Raw genomic sequence first — 24,693 nt, 5'->3', positions numbered from 1 at the left:
TTATGTGTAGTTGTTGAAACATGCAATAAAGAATGAAGATGAAGATAAACTTTAGTGTATATCTTTTGCTTTTCTTGTTGAAAATAAAAATAAAAATGAGACTCAAGAATAGGGATGGAAATTTGATCCATCCCCAGTGGGTATCCACAAAAATACCCACAACAGGTAGGGTAAAAACCCGCATACATGGGTACGGGCATGGGCTCGGATAATTACCCACTTAAATAAGTGGGGATGGGTGCGGGGATGGGCACCTTAGTACCCAACACGCCACATACCCGCACAATATATATTTATATATTTTAGTTTATATTATTATATAAAAATAAATATGTGTTCATTTTTAAAAATACATCAATTTTAAACTACTACATGTTTAATATAAGTGATCATTTATTTCATAATTCAACAGCAAATTTTTTAAATTTTTTTTTAATATTGTTAAAAACTTAAAATAATATGATATTTTATAATTGACATATTTATTTTTATTAGAAATGCGGGTAACGGGTACGGGTACTTACATATCCATAGGGTACGGGCACGGGTGCCAATATTGTTATCCATGCGGGTATGAGCTCGGGTACGGGATTTTTTTCCAACTGCGGGTATGGGAACGAGTATTATAATACCCTACCCAAACTCTATTCATTGTATCCCTACTCAAGAATATATATATATATATATATATATATATATATATATATATATATATATATATATATATATATATATATATATATATATATAATGGATGGACCAAGTGAAAAACACATCAGAACTTTTAGGAAAAATACACCGCAGAAAAATGAGTGAAATCAGCGATCACTTGACTTGTTCAAACTGGGGACTCGACCTATTCAGACCCGCAGCAACACAATTCAAATAAAATAGGTTATGAGTCGACCGCAACAGGGCACGCAGCAACACAATTCAAATAAAATAGGTTATGAGTCGACCGCAACAGGGGAATGAGTCGACTCATCTTGTTTTTCCATAAATGAGTCGACCTATGACTCGACCTGATCAGACCCGTAAGTTACAAAGAAAATGGCATGCATGAATGAGTCGACCGCTCCAAAGCATGAGTCGACTCAAAGATTTTAAATGATTAAAAATGAGTTTTTAAGATGTATTTTGGTCAATCCAAACCATTCTCTTCTACTAGAGTTACCCTGACACCCTCTCTAAAAATAAAATAAAATTAAAATGTTAAAAATTTTGAAAGCTCTTAACGATGTGGAATAAAGGAAACGACAAGGTGGTCGTGTGTATATCAATATGTTCCGGAAGTAAGCTTCCCCAACGGAGTGTGTACGAAATTATCCTTTTCTGTCGTGTGTATATTGATAATTTCTCTATCCAATTTGTATTAAGGCCCAAATTGATTTAGAAGTATGTTCCAATAGTTTTTTTTATTGATATAAAAAACTTAACAAAGATATGTACCGGCCAAATTTAAAATTTACCACTTGAAATGAAACTGAATTGTAAAGGAATAAAACGGTTGATTTTTGTTTCTGCTCATTTGTCGGTATAGATACTTTAGCTGCTTCAACCACTCTAATTACTGAATGAATAAAAGAGGTCCCATCTTATCACATGCTAGATGAAGAGTCTATGAATTCATTCATATACAACTACCACTCTCGCAGTGCAGAGCCTGTGAGAGAAACCACTTCACCATGGAAGAAGAAGGCCAACCTATAAGATGTAAAGGTATACTTACTTCATGCTGCATTTCTTAATTTCTTCTTCCATTTCTTCTGTTCTGATCACTGCAATGCTGTGTAGCCGCGGTTGTAAGAAAACCTGGTGAGCCATTGGTGATTGAAGAGATCATTGTGGCACCACCAATGGCTCGCGAGGTCAGGATTCGTGTTCTGTGTTCATCGATCTGCCATATCGATCTCGCTTTTTCCAACATGAAGGACCTTCCGGGCATTTTCCCGAGAATTCTTGGTCATGAGGCAGCTGGGTGAGTGTCTAATTTCTGCATTTATGATTTAAGTTTGTGACTGTTTATGTTTCTTCATTTTTCTTATGTCGTATTGACTGCAAATGTTTTGCCTTATTGTGCGTCGATTAATCTATTCTACACAATCAAACGGTGAAGACTAATTTTTATGTGACATAGGGTTGTAGAAAGTGTAGGGAAGGACGTAACTGAAGTTACAGAAGGAGATGTTGTTATTCCGATTTTCCTACCAGATTGTGGAGAGTGTATAGATTGCAAATCAACCAAGAGCAACCTCTGTACTAATTTCCCTTTCAAGGTTTCCCCTTGGATGCCAAGACACGGTGCTTCAAGATTCACCGACTCAAATGGAGAGATCATATATCATTTCATGAATGTCTCAAGTTATAGCGAGTACACTGTGGTCGACATTGCCAATGTAACAAAGATTGACCGAGAAGTTCCTCCCGAAAGGGCGTGCCTTCTTAGTTGTGGTATAGGAGCAGGTAATTTCCTTGACACAGCAAACACTAATAACAAAATAGAAATGAAAAATATTCATTCTAAATTATGATCAAGAATAAACGAAAGGTTGCTTGCGTTACAAGTTAACAGTATTCATCTAATTCGATGTTTTTAGAAATCTTGTTTAAAATTCCATTTGTAGGAGTAGGTGCTGCTTGGAGAACTGCAGGTGTGGAGCCAGGGTCTACGGTAGCTATTTTTGGGATGGGATCTATTGGACTAGCGGTATGAAGTTCTCAAACATGGTTCTTTTTTGTTTGACGTTATGGTTATTTGCGTTTTGAGTTGCTAACTTAGCAGTAAGAGTTTCACATTGTAACCTCAACGGACATATTCAAATCTTCTTCGAGATGGATGTGTCTATCAAAATACTCATCGCACAGTTGATTTGTTTCATAGGTTGCTGAGGGTGCTAGACTTTGTGGAGCAACTAAGGTTATAGGTGTAGATGTCAACCCAGAAAAATTTGAAGTTGGTATGCAATGTTTTTTTTAATAAGTTCGCATCATTATCAACCATTAAATCAAATCAAATATATATTTTTTAACTTTGGATACTAGAATTACACATCTGTTCCAGTTTCGATTTCCTTTATTGTTATCACTATTCAAGAACTCAGAATCTGATTTCATGTGTTTGTTCTTATTCAATCAGGTAAAAAGTTTGGGGTCACGGACTTTGTCCATACTGGAGAATGTATGAACAAACCTGTGAGCCAGGTCTAGTCTCTTGAAAGCTTAGTTTCTAATTTATTTACTATGAGTCTTTAAATTCCGCTCTCGTGTTCCAAAGGAAGTAGATACGATAATTTCTTTTAGAATGAAACTAAAGATTATAAGAAACTTCAAATATTTTAAGCATATTTATGAATTCAATGACTTCACTAATTGTCTGCCAAACTAAATCTGAATGTGGCTGCTGAGCAGATCATCATAGAGATGACTGATGGGGGAGCGGATTATTGCTTTGAATGTGTCGGTATGGCGTCATTAGTGCATGAAGCATATGCTTCTTGCAGAAAGGTACATGTCACCTTCTCAGTTTTTGACACTTAACCTTCTCAAAAGCATGTAATAGTTGAAAACCAATGTTTTGTTTTCAGGGTTGGGGAAAAACAATTGTCTTAGGATTGGATAAACCTGGATCCAAGTTGAGCCTTAGTTCTAGTGAGGTTCTTCATGATGGGAAGACCCTTCAGGGAAACTTATTTGGAGGCCTCAAACCTAAGTCTCATGTTCCCATTCTACTCAAGCGATACAAGGACAAGGTACTGTATGCAATTTCTTTCAATCCATTTTTGGACTATGCTCTTTGTACCATTTACTATGATATATTCCATAACAAATGCTAGCATCACACTCTTTGACTATTTTTATGTTCTTGGCGCTGTTTCTAGCATTCTTATGATACATAATAGTAATAATTGTGTGAAAATAGTAACGATAAGGACATTTCAAGCCTATTGAGTTTTGCGTTGTTTATAAACAGGAACTTCAGTTGGATGAATTTGTCACTCATGAAGTGGAGTTTAAGGACATCAATAAAGCTTTTGATTTATTGAGAAATGGAGAATGTCTTCGATGCGTGATTTGGATGGACAAATGAGTAAATTCTTATGTATCCGAGTCCTTGAATCTTTGTATGCAATAATAACAATATTGGATACTTCTGTTTTCGTTTGTATTTTATTAGAACATTCAATAAAACAAAGATGCTATTCTATTGCACTGCAAATGCATTTGAAGCACCGGTAAAGTAATTAGTTGGGGAGGCTATAGTGGTCTTTGATGCTCCAAAGTGTTTTAGTCTGTATACTCCAGAAATAGCATCTTTTGGTATTTCCCATTCTATGGTAGCTAAACCATGAAAGGAAGTATTGTCTACTTTCCACTTGAATAACAAGCTTAAGTCATCGTCATCATGAACCGAAATCCATCTTTCCTCTTGAAGCCTTTCCACGGAAGCAAATGTGCCTTCTGTTAGAAGATCGTATCTTGGATTGGCGCTCCAGAATGTAGCACTTGGTTTATCTCCCTTAGTAAAATAGCCGCTTTGTGGAAAGGCTATATCTTCTTTCATGTCGCCGAATTTGATTCCGTCTGGAGTTGAGTCTCCAAAGGGACCAAGTAAAAAGCTTTTTTGAACTGATAAAAGATCTGGTGGGGAAGGACCATTTCCATTGATTTTAGCGCCTTTAGCCATTGCTTGTGCTAGTTTCTTAAACTCTTGGATGTATGCTGATAATGTGTGAGGACCGTACAGCGTAGACGCGGCCTGCACATTTTATATTACTTCTTCAAAACCAATTGCTTCCGTAAAATATGGATTTCCAATAGGTTTACACTTTATAGTAATTTCGCATCCTCTTCGGTTTGGGCTTACCTCATACCGTTGCTGATGATATTCTTCAAAAGTTGCAATGTATTGGGAGTAAGTATTTGTCAATCCCGCAATAACGACATGTGTTTCATTATTGAACTCCCCATCGCTATTCGATATTAACGTCTCCTTCACCGCCTCCCTTAGCCGCCTACCCGCCATTGTTGTGAACTCTACAAAAACTCAAAGGGTTAGAGCATGTGCTTTTTCTTATATTATGTACTTAACAATGGTAAAAATCACGCTGAATCCATTTTGAATATAGAAATAGCACGACAGCGGCAAGAATACAAACCTCCTGGTACAGAAAGAATTATCAGTTTTCCCAATCTCAGAATTTGAATTGGAAGAATTGCTGGCTATATAAATCCATGAAAAAAAAACTATTTTGGTCAGTACAATGCTATGCAAGTTTTTGATATCTTTATTTATAGATAGAACTGATAATTACTTAACTGTAGACTTACCGCCCATGGATAAGGATCGAACATTTCTCCACTGCTCAACAAAACCGGCTTTGGATTTTGACAATCTACCTGATATTGACTTGGTTTTTTTAGAAAATCTCTCACATTCTTCCAAAATGGACTAATCTGCACAAATGCTTCTTAATTAATTAATAGTTCACATGAAAAAATAAGTTGGCGAACTTTGTTATCCTTGAGAAATTTGTCGCACGAAGAATGACTATAGGGATACTAACTTCTGTATCGCCTTGTTGAAATCCAAAAACACCTGGTCCATCGGTTGTGCCTGCTGCAAAAGCAGGACCAAGAGCTGCAGGACATGTTTTAACAACCTTGTTGCTGTCCAATTCAACTTCAATGTCTGTAAAATTCAGATAGACATGGCGATAGTCGATCTTCCCCGTAAGTTCCTCCGATGCAGATTCAAATAGTTCCACAGCACTTTTGAATTGCCTATCTCCTATGATCTTTGTACTTAATATTTCATCTGGGAAGCTGCTCCATGCAAAATTATAACTTATAAGCATATAACTTGCACAACTTTTTCTACAAGCTATAAAAAATAACCGTCCTAATTGGTTGGAGTCGAGAGACGAGTTACATTACCCTGGTCCCCTTCCTACACAAAGCAGGTCATTTCCATTGCATGAAGAATGGTTGAAATCACATGGTTTTCCACTGTCTGCGCAAAACGCTCCTAACACATTTGGTGACACATCTCCGACATTTGATTGGCAAAACGCTCCAACAAATAAGGATCCGTCATTTTTCCTCAGCTTAGACGCTTGGCTTGTTTTTTGGTTGCAACCCTTTCCTCCCGTGGCTTTAATCGTTCGCGCTTTCTTCACTAGTTCTCCTATATCTGTTCATAAAATATACAATTCTATATCAATCTCTCCATAACACTAGTTGAAACAAAATATTGATTAGATTTTGATCATGCCTGGTTCTGTGGAATTGCTGTTTGGGGATAAAGATCTATTTTGAGAAGTAAACCAATCTTCGAAGAGTCTAGCAGCAACACCCTTGTTATCTCCACTGATAAGCTTGTTGTTTTTGCTCATGGAGGTTCCGTGCGTCGCAAACCAGCTGAATGCTCCTTTACTTTCGCCACTTGCACCATCCACAAACTTCAAAAGGGTCATCTGTGTGTCAATATTGGAGGGATACCTCGATCTCTCCTCTGCCGGGTTTAGCAGATACGCACTCGGACTCCTGTTTATACTTGCTTCCTTCACATCTCCTATGCGAACAATCAAACACACGAAAGCGAGAAAGAATCGCTCAATTGGCGAATTCTTGACACAACAAAGAAAATATTGCAATGAGATAAACTTAGAAAAAGTTCACCTGTGTTTACAAAAACGGAACCGGGCTTGAGGTTATTGTGAGCTTGAACAATGCTTTGTTCTACTGCATTAGCAATGGCATCAAAGGATTGTTTCACAAAACCAAGAGAAGTTACAGAATAAACCACATATTGAAGATAACCACCAGGGCCAGCATGTGTATGAGTCCCACTGATAGCTACATTTTCTTCGGTATACAAATTTCCAAACCTTCAAAAAACAACCATGACAAAAAATTGGATAATGTTATTGAGAGAAACTTTGTTTGCTCAATTTGCTTTACCTTGATTTAAGTCTCTCAAGAAGCTTAATAGTCAGAAGCTGAGAAGCCATTCCAGCATCTAGATTAACAAAAACAAACCTAGGACCTTGAAGATTGTCAGCCACAATGAAAGTTCTAGCTCTTAGCCTGAAGTGAATACCAGCTGTGTTCTGTTCAATGCTGGCATAGCCCATCATGTTCACATCAGCAGCAGGACCAGTCATGTCATAACTTCCAACTCCAATTAAGTACTCACCATTTGTGGTTTGCATCCAAATCCAAAGACATAGAAAACTTAAAATAGTAATAATTGGAATTTGTGCCATTTTGTTGGTGATCTTAGATTTTAGTTCATTGATCTTTTTATATATATTTGGTTAATAAGTAGTGCTGAGAATTTCTTGTATTTGCATACAACTTGAGCTAGCATAGTTTGTTGAATCCTAAGATTTGGTGTTGACATTAATTAACTAATATTATTGCTTAGTTAAAGAAGAATTTGGAAGTCATATCCAAAGTATTCTTCTGTCTCTTATTGTGGGATTTAAGTGAACATAGTCGCCAAATGTAAACTTCACTTCAATTCAAGAGTATGGGAAAATGGTTGTAGTTCTGTTTCAAAATTAATTATCATAACTAAATTTTGGTTTTTCAAAATCAATTATATGTATAATTAATTTTGAATTTTATAATTGGTTTTTGATTTGATAATTAATTTTAAGCATAAAAGTTCCACTTTTAAAACTGTATTTTAAAATTTAACCTATCACTTTTATAATAAAATTATTTATTTAATTATAAAATCTCTCTCCCTCCCTCCCTCTCTCTCTCTCTCTCTCTCTCTCTTCTCTCTCTCTCTCTCTCTCTCTCTCTCTCTCTCTCTCTCTCTCTCTCCTCCTCTCTCTCTCTCTCTCTCTCTCTCTCTCTCTCTCTCTCTCTCTCTCTCTCTCTCTCTCTCTCTCTCTCTCTCTCTCTCTCTCTCTCTCTCTCCTCTCTCTCTCTCTCTCTCTCTCTCTCTCTCTCTCTTCTCTCTCCTCTCTCTCTCTCTCTCTCTCTCTCTCTCTCTCTCTCTCTCTCTCTCTCTCTCTCTCTCTCTCTCTCTCTCTTCTCTCTCTCTCTCTCTCTCTCTCTCTCTCTCTCTCTCTCTCTCTCCTCTCTCTCTCTCTCTCTCTCTCTCTTCTCCTCTCTCTCTCTCTCTCTCTCTTCTCTCTCTCTCTCTCTCTCTCTCTGAATATATATATGTTAGGAGTTGATTGTGAGGAGCCGTTAGACGTACTTGCACTTGAGATATTTGTTAACTTCATTCCCTCAGAATGCTTGAGCATTTGAAGTCTCTTGCTTGTGTGCTTGAGAATAAAAGTCTCTTACTTATGGGTTTGAGAAATTGAAGTCTCTTACTTTTGTGTTTGAGCATAGAAATCTCTTACTTGTGGATTTGAGCATTGGAAGTCTCTTGCTTGGTGCTTGAGTATTTGTAATCAGTTTGGTTATAGTGAAAATCTCTTGGAAGTACAAGGAAATTGGACTATTCTCAAGTTGTTAGAGGAATCGGGATAACTGGTGCGTGTTCCTTGCCTTTACTTTCCTGTTTCTGATCTTAACATTTCGATGTTGTCAACTCTGATATTCTAAGTCAGATTCTGGTTCAGAATCTGATAAGGACTTCCAGAAGTTAACCAAGTTTTTTGAGTCAGACTCTGAAGAAGCTTCTCAATCAGAAGATTCTGAAGAAGACTCGGACGATTAAAAGATTTCAATACTTGGTCAAGAAGAACAAAAGATTCTCTGGTAGAAGCAGTGGCTTCAAAGGATCAAGCTCAGAAGATAAGAAGGATGCTTAGAATAGTTGTTTCAACTGCAAGAAGTTTGGCCACTTCATTGCTAAATATCCAGAGGTGCAAAAGGACAAGTCAAAGAAAGGAATATTCCAGAAGGACAGCTTCAAAAACAGATTCAAGAAGAGCCACATGGTAACATGAGAAGAATTTAACAATGAAGAAGAATCTGAGAAAGATGAAGAACAAGTTAATTTAGCTTTGATGGCTCTTACATCTTCTAAAGCAGAATCTGACTCAGATTCTGGTACAAAGTCTGAAGAGGATAAGGTATTTTCTAAGTTATCTCGTTCTAATTTGATTGTTTTTATTCAATATCTTATGAGTTGATGCCAGGAAAATGCCTGACACATGAAAATATTAATAAAGCAATATTATCTTTCAAAATAAGAATTAAAATGTGTTCAAAACAAGAATGAAGCTCTTGAGAGAGATCATATTGCTCTTGTTAAAGATGTATCTGATAAAATTCTTGACAAACATGAAATAGTTCTTCAAAAATTTATCCTAACTGGCCTTAAAAGTGAATGTGAGAAAAATACACAAGAGAGGGGGGTTGAATTTCTCAAGCACACTTGCGAGAGACTTCAATGCGCAATCAACCTAGAAAGACACTTCTGCTCAAATCTTCAGACAAGAGACTTCCTTGCTCAATCAACCTACAAAGAGACTTCCTTGCTCAAGTCCTCAGACAAAGACTTCCTTGCTCAAGCACGCAGGCAAGAGACTTTCTCTACGTTAAACAAAAATTTAGTAGAAAAGATAACTATTATACTTTGATACATAATCAGAAGTATAACAATTATGCAATAATCACAAAGGTTCTACAACCTCTTAAGATTTCTAAGATAAGTTAAGATAATAAATCTTAAGATCTTTAGGCAATAACAGTTACAAAAAATAATAGCTCAGAGTTATGCTTAAGATCTTTCAAATGCTTTATGATGTTGTAACCTTCCTTTGAGACTTTAGCTTCCTTTTATAGAGACTGAGAAAGAGTCGTTGGAGGGTTTGAACATAACGAGCAAATTTAGTGAAAAGGTATGCCAAGAGAAGTGTTGGAGACTAGCATTTTGTCTGAAGTTTTGTCCACTAAATAATAGCATTATTCACAGCATCTTTTGAAGTACTATGTATCTACAAAAAGGTAGAACAGGCTAAAGATGTCACATCTCTATTTCTTTAGCCTTGCGAAACGAAATCCTAGTTGACTTTGTCCAGAAATTCAGGACTTTGATAAGACAAGTCTGCTTTAGTACAGTGTACGAATCATATGCCTTTCAACCTTTCAGAATATGAATTGTCATCAGAGGCTGAGTCTTGAGACCAGAGTCTGAACCTTCAGAGTCTGATGCCTTCAGATGCTGATGAACCACTTCAGATTCTGTTATGTTGGAGTGCGTTTGTATTTCAATCTTCAGACAATGACAAATGATATTTTTTTAATTTTCATAGAGTTTGGGAGTACTACATGGGATGGAGTGGGGTGAACTATCCCTGACCAAAATGCTAGCGTGGAAATGCCCAAACTTGCAAATACAAGGCGTCCACAAAGTGCGGTGAACCATCCCTGACCAAAATGTCAACGTGGCAATGCCCGAACTTGCAAATACAAGACGTCCACATAGACGATAACATATCAAGTTATTGTGATGTTCGTGGTCCAGTTTGAATTGACTTTTAATCGAAAGATCATTTGACCCAAAAATAAATTATTCATATAATTTTAAAGGACGGATTAAAAAACCTAATACAATTTGATTTAAATTCATGCAGATTAATTTAGATCAATTTTTAGATATTTAAATTATAAATTGTAAATGTTCTTATTAATAAATATGGTAAAATAACATAATATATATGGAAAAATCAATAGTATTATAGTATAATAATAATCATGTTTTGAACAAATGAAATAGTTAAAACTAATTCAAATTTCGAGGAATTTAGACCCATAAACCATTTGCTTCATATTACAATTACATTTATTTCAACAGAATGGTAATGTACATATTAGTAGACCCTCTCTCATTCTTAGAAATTTAAATCACAAGCTGGGCTAAAGAATAAGAAAACCATGTTGTTTAAGTTATATCAGCATTTACCTTGTATGAAACTCAAGGAGTAAAGAGTTGAAAAACAATAACTTGTATGAACCCAAAGTTACAAAAACACAATCAAATCATAAAATAATTTGTTCAAACTACAAGGCAAAATAATATCAAGCTAGTTGAGATGGCAAACTGAATGCTTGAGCCTAAATATATTTCGATGTCAACACAGTACTTCAAGGAAAAAAATTGTATTACAAATAACTACATTTTTATTGTTGCTGTGAACCCGATGATGATGTTCCAGTTTCTGGTGCAGACACAGCTTGTCCAGACCCTGACTGTGAAGACCCCGGTTGGGATGGAGGTTGATAGGGATGACTAGCAGCAGGTGGTTGGGATGGAGGTTGATAGGGATGATTAGCAGCAGGTGGTTGGGATGGAGGCATTGCAGCATTGTATGGTGGTGGTGGTGGGTATTGTTGATAAGGGGGAACAGGCTGCATGTAACCACCGTATGGAGGATAGTACTGATGATGATATTGGCCATGTGGAGGTGGCATCATAGGATGGGCATAATGTTGCATTTGCTGCTTCTCAGAATTGGGGGGTTTGTTCTCCCCTGATCCAGAAGGCCCACCAGGAGGACCATCTTGAGATGGAATAAGAGCACCCATTCTTTGAGGATCCATTGAAGGGTAATAGCTCCTTTCCTGCTGAGGAGGTGGATTGTTATAGTACAGCATTCCTTGAGTCTGGTCTTGGTTCTGCTGCTGTGATATAACTGCTCGAGGCAACAACCCACTATGAGCAACAGAGGCCTGCCTAGCTTGATCAGAACCATCAGACTCAAGTTTGGCTGTCTGAGGCCTGCCCCACATCAGTTTTAGCCTAAGGCCCTTAATAACCAGTTTGTTAGAGAGTTCTTCTGCTGCCTTTTCTGCACCTTCTCTTGTTGTATATGTTACAAAAGCACAAGCCCTTTGAAGAACCATTTTGACGGACTCAATTTCTCCATGGGCATAAAAGTTATCCCGCAAATCCTGCTCGGTAACCCTAGCATCAAGTCCACCAATGTAAAGTGTTTTAATGCTCTCATCCTCGGGAACCTCCAACGAGTTCATCTCTCCTGCCTTGCCAAGTAGCTTCATAGCCACCGGATCATTCACTCTGCAATTCAAAGGCATGATCACCAAATGTTTCTCGATAAAAACGATGTTTAAAGCATGAAGCAATATTAAAAAAAGCCACAAACTAAACAAATGAAAGTGTCGCCAGTAACAGCAATAACAAGGAAAGTTTTTAACTTTTAATAACGGAGACTTATCTCACTAGTTAGCCCGTGATGGAATAAAAACATGGGAACCAGACGTTTATCATTACAATAAGTTGAAAACATATATTTTTTATCAATGGTCATCTCCTTCCTTCACTTTTGGCTATATTAGAGGATTAATATTAGAGCATACTAGAAGCATCTTCCTTCATACATGTCAAAAAAATATCTCATACTACATAAAAGCAGTTAATGCAAGTAACAATTACGAACAAATTGACACAAAAAGTCAAAATTGTGCTTTCCCATTTCACCAAAAACCAAACACAATGATGCATGAGTTTAGCCCTATGCAGAAGGAAACGAAGAATGAGGCAGACACTAACAAAAGTTAGAAACTTAGCTATCAAGAAGTGTTCCACACATCCATAAATATTGAAAAATAACATTCAAATAATAAAAGAATTATATAGCTCATGTATCCCATATATCTGACACCACCTAGTAGGATGAAGCTTGACTAGTGTTTGAATAAAGGTTTCTACAAGCACCACCATAGTATAACTTTGCTGTATAAAAGATACCACCATGCTGACTTTGCAGTTAACAAAAAAATGAAGTGCTGTTACATTAACACACAGCAGGTCATTATGGTGAACAGCCACTGCGGAACCAAATGAATGCTTAATAAAGTAATAAAGTCAATGACAATACGAAGCAAAACTATTTTGGGAAAAATAAAAGAGCATTTGAAAGCAAGACCAGGCATGAAGATCCATAGTAATCAAATAAGGAAGTCATTGACAAATGTGCATACCCGTAATAACGATCTTTGATATTTTGTTGAGACAGTTCACCAGTTACTGGCATCTCATGTCTGTAAGGACACTCAGCTCCCCTGGTACACTCACCCCTTATGTAGAAACTGCAAATATGTGCCCGGTTTCTTTTGTAATATGGTGTTGTTCTTTGAAGCTTCAGAATAGTATCATTTGGGCGTGCTTTACCAAAAGAGGACTCATAATCTATACCAGCTCTAGCCTGCACCATGCTTACATTGTTAGTAAAAAGATCAGCATGGCTTAATGACCAAAGAAACTGGGTAAAAAAAGTGCAGAAATTTCTCTGAGATATAGTAATTTGATAAAACACTACACTGCAGAAATGTTAAATTCTCAGAAGATCTAAATCCATTCGGTTGCATTGAAATGGCCACATATACAAGTTCATTCTAACACCTTTTAGAATTTTGAGACAAGATCATGTTTATGGCATATATGTGACACTCTGCTACTGCATGTTTCATAGGCATTACCAAACTTACCATTTCCAACAGGCAGAGAGAAAAGAGAATGGGTATGGACACCCTTGTAAGTTCTTCATTGTTTTTTATATTAATTTGTTTCTCCCCTAGTTACACTTCACTCATTTTCTCTGTTTTCTTTGAAGAAACGTTTTTTAAGGAAAAGTGTCAAAAATCTGTGCATCAGTGCATGTCAGGATGTTCATAAGTTGGAACATACCAAAATATAAGCAAAACTGCATCATGGGTCGTTTAACATAATTTAAAATTTCAAACAAATCTTTTATTTTATTTTTAGTGTTTTTCCGTCCAAAACAGTGAACAAATTATCATATTTTGGCTTTCTTTTTAAAAGTACTTTGTGAGTATGTCTGTAAGTTTGGAAGTCTAGTTCTGTTAAAATGAAAAAACAGAATTCTTTCATTCACTAAGTACTAGCCAAAATGCATCAAAGTTCAAAATAAAGCCATAATTCAAAAGTTAAGTATATGATGACAAATTCCAGACTTACTGCATTGCAGATGCATGTGTATTTGAAATTTGTCAAAGTTCATCAATATATTCAATTTGCAAAATTAGATCAATCAGACATTGATTGAACTTACTGCATTGCAGATGCATGTTGTATCCAAAATTACAAAATAAAAAATAAAAAATGAGATAACTGTTTATTTGGGGTTTTTTTAATACAAGTTTAAAGAATAACCCCAACCATACGAGCAAATAATTAGCAATTTGAAAGCATTAAAGTTAAACTTCAAAACAAAATATTGTTTTCCCATCTTTAATCATGTTAAGCTATCATCAACTATAAGTATGATAACAACTCATTATACAAATACATACCTTGCGGTCGTGCTCTTCAGCAAAATACTCCCTATTAACATCACTCTTTGGAATAGCATCATTGGAACTGATACTGAGAGCTGTGTCACGGACTTGAACTGGAAGTCCATATTCAAGATCCAAAAGGCATACTTGACAAACATTTTTCAACTTACTACATGTCTGACAGATCTCACTTTTCTTATATCTTGCATCTCTACCAGGTCTCCATCTAAAAACAGTAAAAGGCCTTGTACAAATCTTGCACTCTTTATCATACTCAGCCCTTGTCTGCATCCACAGATAAACATAAGATAAATACAACTACACAAACAATTGAAAACCCACTATTTCATACCTAATGAAACATGCCGATACATGAAAATTATTTCAAAGGTTGAGGCTGCTCAAATTACATATACATATCTATGATAATTTTTTAATCCTCAGTGTAATAAAACTTCAAAACAAGCACCCAACTATTGGAAATTGTACTTCACAATTCTTGTTAGTAGGTCATAGATAAGGTTTAACAAAACGTGGAACGAAATAAAATGCACAGATCTGATTTCAGCTTCCTATTCCACAACAACTCAACTATAGTAAACGAATTTTTAGGGGAAAACAAAAACAACCCCATTTTGTATAGCTATGTTCAAAATAATCAGTTGTAAAGCCAATAATAACCCTAAAAAGCAAAAATGAATGGAAAAGGAATAATAGAGAGGACGAACCATTCGAACGTAAGGGCTGTCACCAAGACAGGATTCGCAGATGATGGGGAAGTCGGAACGTTCCCAGCCATCGGCTTCGTGATCTCTGAGCAAACGATGTGCCATGTAAAATCGATTTGGGATTCTCTAGGGTTAGGGTTCAACGCAAAACCTCTTCTCTTTACGCTAGAGTGACAAAAATCGATTATAGAGATATGGTTTTTCTCTATTTTGTGACACAGACTCCAATTCACAATTTATCGAGGGAAAAAAAGAAGAATAAAAAAGGTAGAATCTCTGATTGAAAATCCGAGAGTAAAGATGACTTTCGATTCAATTCTTTCTTGGCTATTTATGGGCCTAAATATTCCCACCCTAAGGGAATTTAATCTTGCCACCCCTTTTTTATAACCGGCACTTCCACATATTATTCTATTTACAAAAATGTTTCATTTATTATTTATTAATCAAAATTTATATTTCTACAAAACTGTAAAATTTAATATTTCCGGTGGTTAAAACTAAATTCTCTGGACGAGTTTTTTATATTTACCGAAAAGTTTGCATTCATATCGCAAATATTGAAAAATCTGAAATATTCTACAAAAAAAAATGAATTAAATGTCTGGATACGATCCAAACAATTCTTGATTCACAAAATGGTTTGTCGTTATATCGTCCTAAAAGGGTATATACGGGGCCCAAAAAAGTATTGTTGAGTACAAGGAACATTATATCACTTATTAGGGAACAAACAGTTCGCGATCAAAGAAGAATGGTATCTTGGATCCATGAAGGAATAAACTCTGAACCGAAAGTAAACAAGTGTCTTAGCCGAAAAGAAAGAATTAAATGTTTGGGTATGATCCAAACAACTCTTGATTCATGAGATGGACTGCCGTTATATCGTCCTAAAAGGGTGTACATGGAGTCCAATGAGAAGTATATTTGATCTCAAAAAGATGGTATTGATTGATGGAATGAAGAATGAATGATTAATAAATAGGGTAGCTCGTGAAGAATCTGAATTCTCCTGCCTACGTATTCTCACAGTGCAATGAGAAAGTCAGAGCTTTCGTAGTTCAGACCACTAGGGTTGACAACAAGATGATTGATGAGGCAAAAGAAGTGATCAATTGAATATGAAGAGACTTGATAATTACTTGATAAGAATCATACTAAAGTCTATAAGCAAAGGTGGATACGACGCGCAACTGGGTCAAGTGTCCCGTACCCAAAGATATCCAAAATGAGTTAATGGAATTCTCCACTCTCATTCATTCTTTACTACTTAAGGCTCGTGGTGTGTAGCTCTTATCCTAAATTTCAAGTTGTTGGAGGAGAACCTTTGTTGCTCCCTGTGATGATGAATATCTTATCAATCATTTGATTCGAATTGCACTAAAGTCTATGAATAGAGGTGAACACGATGAGCAACTGGATCAAGCGTCCCGTATCCAAAGATATTCATAATAAGTTAATTGAATTCTCCACTCTCATTCATTCTCTATTTCTTAATGCTTGTGTCTTACAATATGAACTATGATTGATAGGTTATTGGTGGAGTCCTTTGTTTGTTACACTACTGCTTTGTGAAGAGAGAGAGAGAGAGAGAGAGAGAGAGAGACTTGTCAATCATATGATTTAAATTATGCTAAAGTCTATGAATAAAGGCGAATAGGATGAGCAACTGGGTCAAGCGTCCCGTACCCTAAGATATTCAGCATGAGTTAATGGAATTCTCCACTCTCATTCATTCTTTATTGCTTAAGGCTCGTACCACATAATTTTAACCTTGATTAACAAACTCTTGAAGAACCACCTTTGATGTATCTTGAATGATCCGCTGCTTGATCTGACTGGGGATGCCTTGATTGAGAGTCTGACTTTAGGCTTCGAGCTCCACAACTTACAGAAAGAGTCTTATCAATTGATCTAGAGACTTTTGATCACTTAACTAGACTATGAGATTATACATGAATCAAAGGATTTAGCTAATCAAAATATCTTTTGATCACTAATCCTAAAACCTAATTTAAGGGAACATGAATTTCACTACTAAAATCCTAGGGTTAAGATGGTCTAATTACATGGGAAAACAATTAAGGGATTAAAACTATAATTAAATTTAATTAAAATCAATCATCCTAAATATTTCTAATTAAAACAATCAATTCTAATTAACAATTAATATTCTAATCATAATTAAATTCTAAAATATTAATCCTAATTGTTATTCCTTAATTGACCTAATTAACAATAATTAAAAACTAATAATAATAAAACAAAATAATAATAAAAAAGAAGAATTAAACTAAGAAAGAGAATGGGCCAGATATGAGGGCGTGGGCCCTGAACAGGGGTCTGGAAGGAGATGGACGTGTGGGCCTTGACTAAAAGGCCCAACAGAAATTAGCCTTCGGTCATGGGGTGTAGGACCAAACATGAGGTGATGACACTGAATTGGTTTAGGGCCCAATGGGATAGAGCTCATCAAAACATTGGAAGCCATGGTTCAATGAAGCACAATGAACATGTGCTAGAATGAGTCAGCAGGCGCAAGTGAGAATGCACGTGGGCAATTGGATGAAATTAAAACTAAGTCAAAACGCGCACCAGGATCCAAATTCCAGCTCAGGTCCTGCTTAGGGGTGGCAAAATGGATGGATTGGATGGATATGGATTGAATCGTTAATGGATGGATCAAAACAATCAAATAGTCCATTAACAATGCACTAAAAGTTTCTTAAAAATATCTAATCAAATTCATCCATTAAGAATAAAATCCATTCAATCCATCCATTATCATATTTTTAGCGGATGGATATCCATCCATCCATTTTTTTTTTTAAAAATAGTTTTTTTAAATATATTAATTTTTGTATTTTTGAAAAATTCAATTTTTTTAATTTTGAAAAAAATCACTTTCTTTTTTGAAAAAATTATATTTTTCTGAAAAAAAAAATATTTTTTTGTATTTTAATGAAAAAAAGTTCAGTTTTTTTCTAAAAAAAACATTTTTTTCGGGAAAAAAAACATATTTTTGTATTTTCGGAAAAAAATAATATAAAAATTGTTTTTTTTTCGAAAAAATATTTTTTTTATATTCGTAAAAAATAACTTTTTCGAAAGTAAAATCGAATTTTGGTATTTTCCAAAAAAAATGATTTTAAAATTTTTGGAAAAAATCAGTTTTTTGTATTTAAAAAAAACGATTTTTTTTTCGAAAAAAATAATAATTTTGTATTTTTCAAAAAAATAATTTTTTAATATTTGAAAAAATTCATTTTTTTAAAATTAGATTAAAAAAATCCATTGGATCATTAAAATGTGTTGGATGGATTGGATCAATCCATTCTTATAAATGGATGGATTTAATCAAATCCATTCTTATAAATGGATGGATTTAATCCAATCCATTAACTTGATTTTTATGTAATTGATGGATTGGATGGATTTTTTGGTGGATGGATGGATTCGATGGATTTTATCTTAATGGATCCAATTGTCACCCCTGGTCCTGCTCATGTGAAGCCGTCATGGGCCACCGCATCGGAAATCGTCTCTGGCGGCGGTGGCCACCAGAAACCACAATTGAAAACACCATCTAAACCGTTTCAACCCCCCTCTCCATGAATACCTCACTGATTTCCCTTAATTCCAACCAAATCACCCTAGTAGAATCCAAACATGCACGAACCCTAACCTTTAAAATGCAAATTAAACAACGATCAAGAAGAATTAAAGCCATTCGTGTTAGGGCTTCAACTCCTCACCCTAACCACTATATGATGTCAATGAATTCAAGGTAAAACAAAGAGTAAAGACTACCTACGAAACGGAGAAGTGTTCCGGAGGTTGTTGAAATTGAAGACGAAGATGTTGACTAAGAATACCAGACCTTCTTCAGGTACAAAATCTTTGAATTCTTGATCCTCTCTTTGTATTCTTCTCCTTCTTCTTCTTTGTGCTTTCTTCTTCCCCAATTCTTTGGTTTGGTGTGGTTGTTCTGAAAGGCTTAGCACAAGTCGAATTGAAGCTCTGATGATAAGCTTTAATGGCTTTGGGAGAGTGCTTATAGGTGAGGTTGAGAGAAAATCAGAGAGATTCAAAAATTCTTCAGTCAAGGTGAAGATCCTTTTGAAAATAGGGGGATTGAAAGATCTATAGGCCTAAGGTTATGATTGGATTGAGGTTTGGATAGAGGTTAGGAATTAGTTAGGCTTGGCTAGGAGTTAGTTGGACTGGACTCAGTGAGTTACTCACTGAGTCAGTTAGTTATGATTTGTTGTGACGGCTGGTTGATAATCTTTGGAATGAAATCGAAATTGTTAGTTCAGTTAGAAACAAGTCAATTGCAGGTTTAGTTGAGTGTTAAATGAGGGGGAGAAATTTGGTTTGAAGGAAAGTGGTTTAACTGAATTTGTTTTAAATGGATTGAAGTGTCCAATAGGTTAACCAGATTTGAATTGAAATCTTTTCCAATTTTTGTAGTGCTCAGTTATCTGATGACATAATTGGATTGATGTGGATAATGTTGATTAATTAAGATGATGCAGTTTGTTTTTGCTGGTTTGATGTAGCGTCAATATTGCTTGCAGGTTGGAGTTGTTTTGCTGCAGAATGTTGAGTTCAAGCATTATGCAGTGCATGTTCCTATTAGCTTTGTTGCAGGATGATTGCAGTTGTGTGTCAAGTGTGCAAGCTGGTTGTTTGCTATGTTTGCGCTGCTGCAAAATCTGGTTTGAGGCATGATGGCATTGTTTTGCAGCAGATGGTCATGTTGGTGTGCATTGGGTTGCTACAACAGGCAAGGCAAATGTGTCTTAATACATGGTCAATTATGACATGTTGTTGATGCAAGTCATCATGTATGATGTTGTAGTAGCCAGATGGCAAGGCCATTAGTAGGTGGCTTGAAGCAAGCAGGGAAAGATGTTTGGAGTTCAGCTCATGGTGACTTGATGGAGGTTGATGCAAGGCAAGTTGCAAGTTGCATGATTTTGGCATGACCTGATAATGATGGCATTGTGATCTGATGCAAGGTATTCCATGGCCAAGGTAAAGTTTTAGGTTGTAGCAAGCAAAGACAAAGGGCCAAGTTCCACGTATGCTTGAAAAGTATTTGATGTATCAATGCATATTGTTTTCCATGTCAAATAATGCTTTATCCAGTGTATGTGATTGTAAGTTTCACTTGGTATGACCTATAATTTGGTTTAATTGATTTTGTAAGTTTCACTTGGTATGACCTATAATTTGGTTAAGTTATCTAAAGTACTATAATTTGGTATAACCTATGATTTCATTCAGTTATGTAATGTACTATAATTTGGTATGGCCAATAATTTGGACATAATGTGACTTATGACTTTGACATAAGGTGGCATATTAATTGACAAATTATGACCTATACTTCTGCATAATTGTGACATGTATGTACATAGAAATGCATACAGATTTCACCAAAGAGTAATTGCAAACATCTCATTACATATGCAGTACATTACATTCATTACATATCAAAATAGTAATTGATCCACTCATTACATTACAGTACATATGACATGATGGTTATACAACACCATACAAATATCTTCTTAAAAATATAAAAATAAACATAACATAAATATTTATCTTCAACTGCATCTTTAAAGAGTCTTCACTGAGTTAACCCCTTGCAAATGTCTGCCCAATTTTTTGATATCCTACCAACACCAACTGTAACACCCCAAAATTTGCCCTCCTCATTCATGCATTCATTTTTAGGTCATTTAACATTTCATATTGCATTTCATCATGTCAATCAGAATCATATCCAAGAAACTTTATTTAAAACAAAAAAAACAAAAAAATTAAATAAATAAATAAATAAATAAAAGAAAAAATCTCAAACTTTGACCTCTCTCAAAAGCCCACTAAGCTACCAATATTAGGCTATAAATACTAGAGTTTCATTGAAACAAAGGAGACAGAAAAAGGAAGAGAAGCAAAACACTCTGAGGTTTCCTTGGAACAAAACCCTGGACAAAACCTGGAGAGAAACCTGACAGAGAACTCAGAGCAGCCTCCAAACCCTGAAGGGAACTCAACTGCACAGAATCACCTCTGCCTCACATAAACCCTAAAGATTGTTTTGTAAACCTCACGGGTGCAACTCAATTTCAATCAAGCTCTCCAATCAGGTTTGCCCTATATCCATCATCTTTATGCCTTTAATTTGAATGCTCTAAATGTATGAGTATTATGGGTGAATTTGATACCCTTTTGATGCATGTGTTTGACAAGAGGTTTAGGCCTCCTACCCTTGGTTGCTTTTTGTGAGCTTTTTGTGAATTGAAAGGACATGATTCATGTGGTTACATTTTGATTTGGGGGAAACTCTTGGTTGCCCTATTTTGTTTCTCTAACCTGTTTGTTGAGTTTTGTTTTGTGAGGGCTCATATGACTCTTGCAGAGATGGTTTGCCTGGTATTCCACTTTATTTGTGGGATACTCCCTGGAGGTTCATTCCGATTACCGGTACTTACCCACTTTCTTTGATGATGTTAGCTTGGAAGGATCTCAGGATTTATCGTTCCTTTAATTGTTGTTACCTCGGATCTTCATCCGCGTGGTACTTTTATATTTTTCCCGCATTTTACTGCTTTCCTAGCTGGAAGACCTCGATAGGATGCAATGTTTTGTGTGTTTATTTTTTTTACAGGTTCCTTCGCCAAGGACTGCCTTTTTGCATGAGCATCCCAAACTCTAACCCTTCATTGATTTTTCTTCTCCTAAACACACGTTTACTCCTTCTACTACAGGTGAGTAAGTCTTCAAAGGTCGAGCATCCGGTAGATTGCGTAGTAACGTCGTTCGTCCAAAACCCAATCCATAACCCCGTAGTTAGCCGAACTACGGCTTGCTCTGATTCTCATTCCAGATGAGATACGTAGGCATAAGACCCGATGTCTTAGAGAGCACACATTCCCCTAACCCATAGGTCAGCCGAGCTACGAAGACTCTGATTCTCATATTCAGATGAGATACGTATGCAGTGGATGCGACATCCGCGCGAGTCATTTTCATTTAACCCCTTTTTTGTTAAACAGCACAAGATAAACTCACACCCTTTAGACAAGAACTACAAAAGTGGATCCCGTAGAGTACTACGGATGCGTAGGGGTGCTAATACCTTCCCTTCGCATAATCGACTCCCGAACCCAAGATTTGGTTGCGAGACCCCGTCTTGTCCTTTCCTTTTTTTCAGGTTTACTTCGAGCGTTTCTTTTCCCTCCTTTAGGATAAATAACGCATGGTGGCGACTCTTCTGTCGTTTTCTCTCACCGGTTGTTTTTTCGCACACTGTATTTTTCAGGTTGCGACAGCTGGCGACTCTGCTGGGGACCCGGTTTCCCTAAGCGAGTCCCTCCTAGCTTTTGTAGTTTGTTTGTTTATTCGGTATTCATGCTTTTGTACAGTTATTTATTTACCTGTTTTACCTTATTGCATTGTGTACATATCATTGTTGTATCTGTTAGCTGGCTATGGCTGCTTGGTGATCTTTGTGAGATGAGTTCTATACTCGAACTCGAGTGCACTTAGGATAGGAGAATGGCATAGTCTTGTCGACTTATGTGGAGTTATTCCTTAGCAAGTTGACTTGCAAGCCCATTCACTTGGTGGAGGTCATGTTGAGATCAATAATGTCACACAAGTAAGTTGTGGTTAGACATTACTTTTTCCAATATAGACCTTAGAAGCCGAGGACCTTAGTTTACCAAACTCATCTTGGCCTATTCGTAGGACGTAGTGCGAAAGTCGTTCAAGTGTAAGATTTGATATGATTGTTACGCGATACTACACTCATAAGAGTCTCTCTTGAGAATATTTTTGGAATACGAGTAGTCGTTCCTCCGATAATATCCGAAAGATGGGATTATGACTATGGGAACCTTTTGTAGAACATGTTTGGCAGGTTTAAACCTTAGTACACTCCTTCTGGGTGGTTCTTAACCTAAACTCCATGCTCGTGACTTGCAACAAACCCTTGATTCATGGTTGATCCGATCAGGTATCATTAATATCAATGAAACTTGGGTGTTGATAAGGTGTAAGCCATAATCCACCAAAATGGGTGGTTGATATTAAGGATAACATGATCCATCCCGTGACCTTTGTTTCGTGTGCTCTTAATTTCTCTCCAGACAGTGCAACTTGACAGATGTTCAAGCAGATACAGTGATCCTGATTCCCATGCCATTGCACTGCATTCACATCATTTTGCATCACATTATTTTGCATTCATAATCATTCACACATGTTTATCCATTTCTGTGGGGTTTATATCTTCTACTTGATTCTAGTCGGAATTTTCTTGGTTCTCATCAACGGCTTAGTCTTTTTTTACATCGTTTATCTATTGAGAGACTGGAATCAAGGGGGTAGAATACCTTTGGAATTGATAAACATGTCATTGCATTTACATATTCATTAGCATGTCTTGCATAACAGGTACCTCCACAGTGTTCTCAGTTTATTTGGTGTTCCGTCAGCAGGATAGCTGACCCAGGCATTCACCGGTACGGTACCCGCAGAAACCAACAGAGAGTAATGGAGAGCCTACAGGCAGAGTTCGCCGAGATGAAAATCCGCATGAATCAATTCATGGATGTGGTTTAAGGGGTGGCTCAGGGACAGCAAGAGCTCAGGCAGATGATACAGAGTGTAACACCTCAAAATTTGCCCTCCTCTCTTGGGACTAGCATAACATATTGCAAATCATTTTTAGGTCATTAGGCATTGCATATTGCATATCATGTGGTTACATTGTGCAAATCATCCTCACAAGTCTTGATCAGGAGATGAAGAGGTCATGTGCATGCTAGGGTTTTATTGATTGATCATTGGCCATCTGAGGATTGGGCTATGAATTAGGGTTTTGATTTCTCAAGGAGATTGGTCTTCATCTTGATTACATTGATTCATCATCATCATCATGGCTTGTCATCATCATGGTTTGTTATCATCAGCAGAATCAAGTGTTGGATCAGGATCCCTTGAGATTAGGGTTTTGACCACTGGTCAACCCTAATCAGTTGCATTGGGTCAATCAGGGCATGATCAGGAGATGAGGTCTATGATGTATATGGAGATCATTCTATGGTTTTATTGAGATTATTGAGGCTAGGGTTTCACCCTTGAGCCATTTCATCAGGAGATTGGGGTTCAGATTGATCAGTGCATTGCCAAATTCATCTGTCAGTAAAAAAGTCAACTGTACATGATTTAATGGATTTGAAAGTGAAAATGAGTTGGATACACTTCAATCATGTTAGAACAAGTGTTATATGACATTTCAAAGCTTAAGAATGAAGAAAATCAAGTCAGAACAAAAACTGCCAAAAATAGAATGTGACTTGTAATGGAAGTTTCCAAAAATGGAAAGTTTTTGACCTCAAGACCACGTGTCCAAGGAAGCTTCAAATGAAAAATTGTTCAACATGAAAGTTGTAGATCTTGTTCTCACCTTTCCAAAAAGTCCAAGAACTTGAAAATCCCATGTATGGTTGGAAAGTTATGGTCCAGTGAATTTCAAAAATGACCCATAATCAGGAGGCCATAATTTCCACATGGAGCATCCAAATTGGGAGTTCTTTATATGCACAAACTCCATTTGACATGTACTTTCATGGTGCATAATTGGATTTTCTCAAAAATGGTCAATGCAAAAAGTCAAATTTCAACTGGACAGTTAAATGAACAAGGG

At 36.4% G+C, this 24,693-nt stretch overlaps 2 protein-coding genes and 1 pseudogene across 2 annotated transcripts; 1 reads left to right on the top strand and 2 right to left on the bottom strand.

Moving 5' to 3' along the window:
* The first annotated feature begins 1,459 nt into the window (after nt 1-1,459).
* On the top strand, nt 1,460-4,209 carry LOC127083543 (alcohol dehydrogenase-like 7). Its single transcript, XM_051023851.1, has 9 exons — nt 1,460-1,719; nt 1,795-1,978; nt 2,138-2,463; nt 2,625-2,707; nt 2,882-2,957; nt 3,137-3,201; nt 3,409-3,504; nt 3,585-3,749; nt 3,971-4,209. The coding sequence occupies exons 1-9, from the start codon at nt 1,686-1,688 to the stop codon at nt 4,085-4,087; spliced, it is 1,146 nt and encodes a 381-aa protein (XP_050879808.1). The 5' UTR covers nt 1,460-1,685; the 3' UTR covers nt 4,088-4,209.
* LOC127083541 (neutral ceramidase 2-like) lies at nt 4,202-7,265 on the bottom strand (annotated as a pseudogene).
* A 3,672-nt stretch (nt 7,266-10,937) lies between these two features.
* Nucleotides 10,938-15,314, bottom strand: LOC127083542 (zinc finger CCCH domain-containing protein 40). Its single transcript, XM_051023850.1, has 4 exons — nt 14,964-15,314; nt 14,251-14,520; nt 12,919-13,142; nt 10,938-11,995 (listed from the first exon to the last, which is right to left on the bottom strand). Exons 1-4 carry the CDS (start codon nt 15,066-15,068, stop codon nt 11,098-11,100), a joined length of 1,497 nt encoding a protein of 498 aa, XP_050879807.1. The 5' UTR covers nt 15,069-15,314; the 3' UTR covers nt 10,938-11,097.
* Between the last annotated feature and the right edge of the window lie 9,379 nt (nt 15,315-24,693).

The sequence above is a fragment of the Lathyrus oleraceus genome, chromosome 5, assembly GCF_024323335.1.
Source record: "Lathyrus oleraceus cultivar Zhongwan6 chromosome 5, CAAS_Psat_ZW6_1.0, whole genome shotgun sequence".
Classification (NCBI taxonomy): Eukaryota; Viridiplantae; Streptophyta; class Magnoliopsida; order Fabales; family Fabaceae; genus Lathyrus; species Lathyrus oleraceus.
Note: the sequence above shows the minus strand (reverse complement) of the source record. Positions and strands in the feature narration are given on the sequence as shown.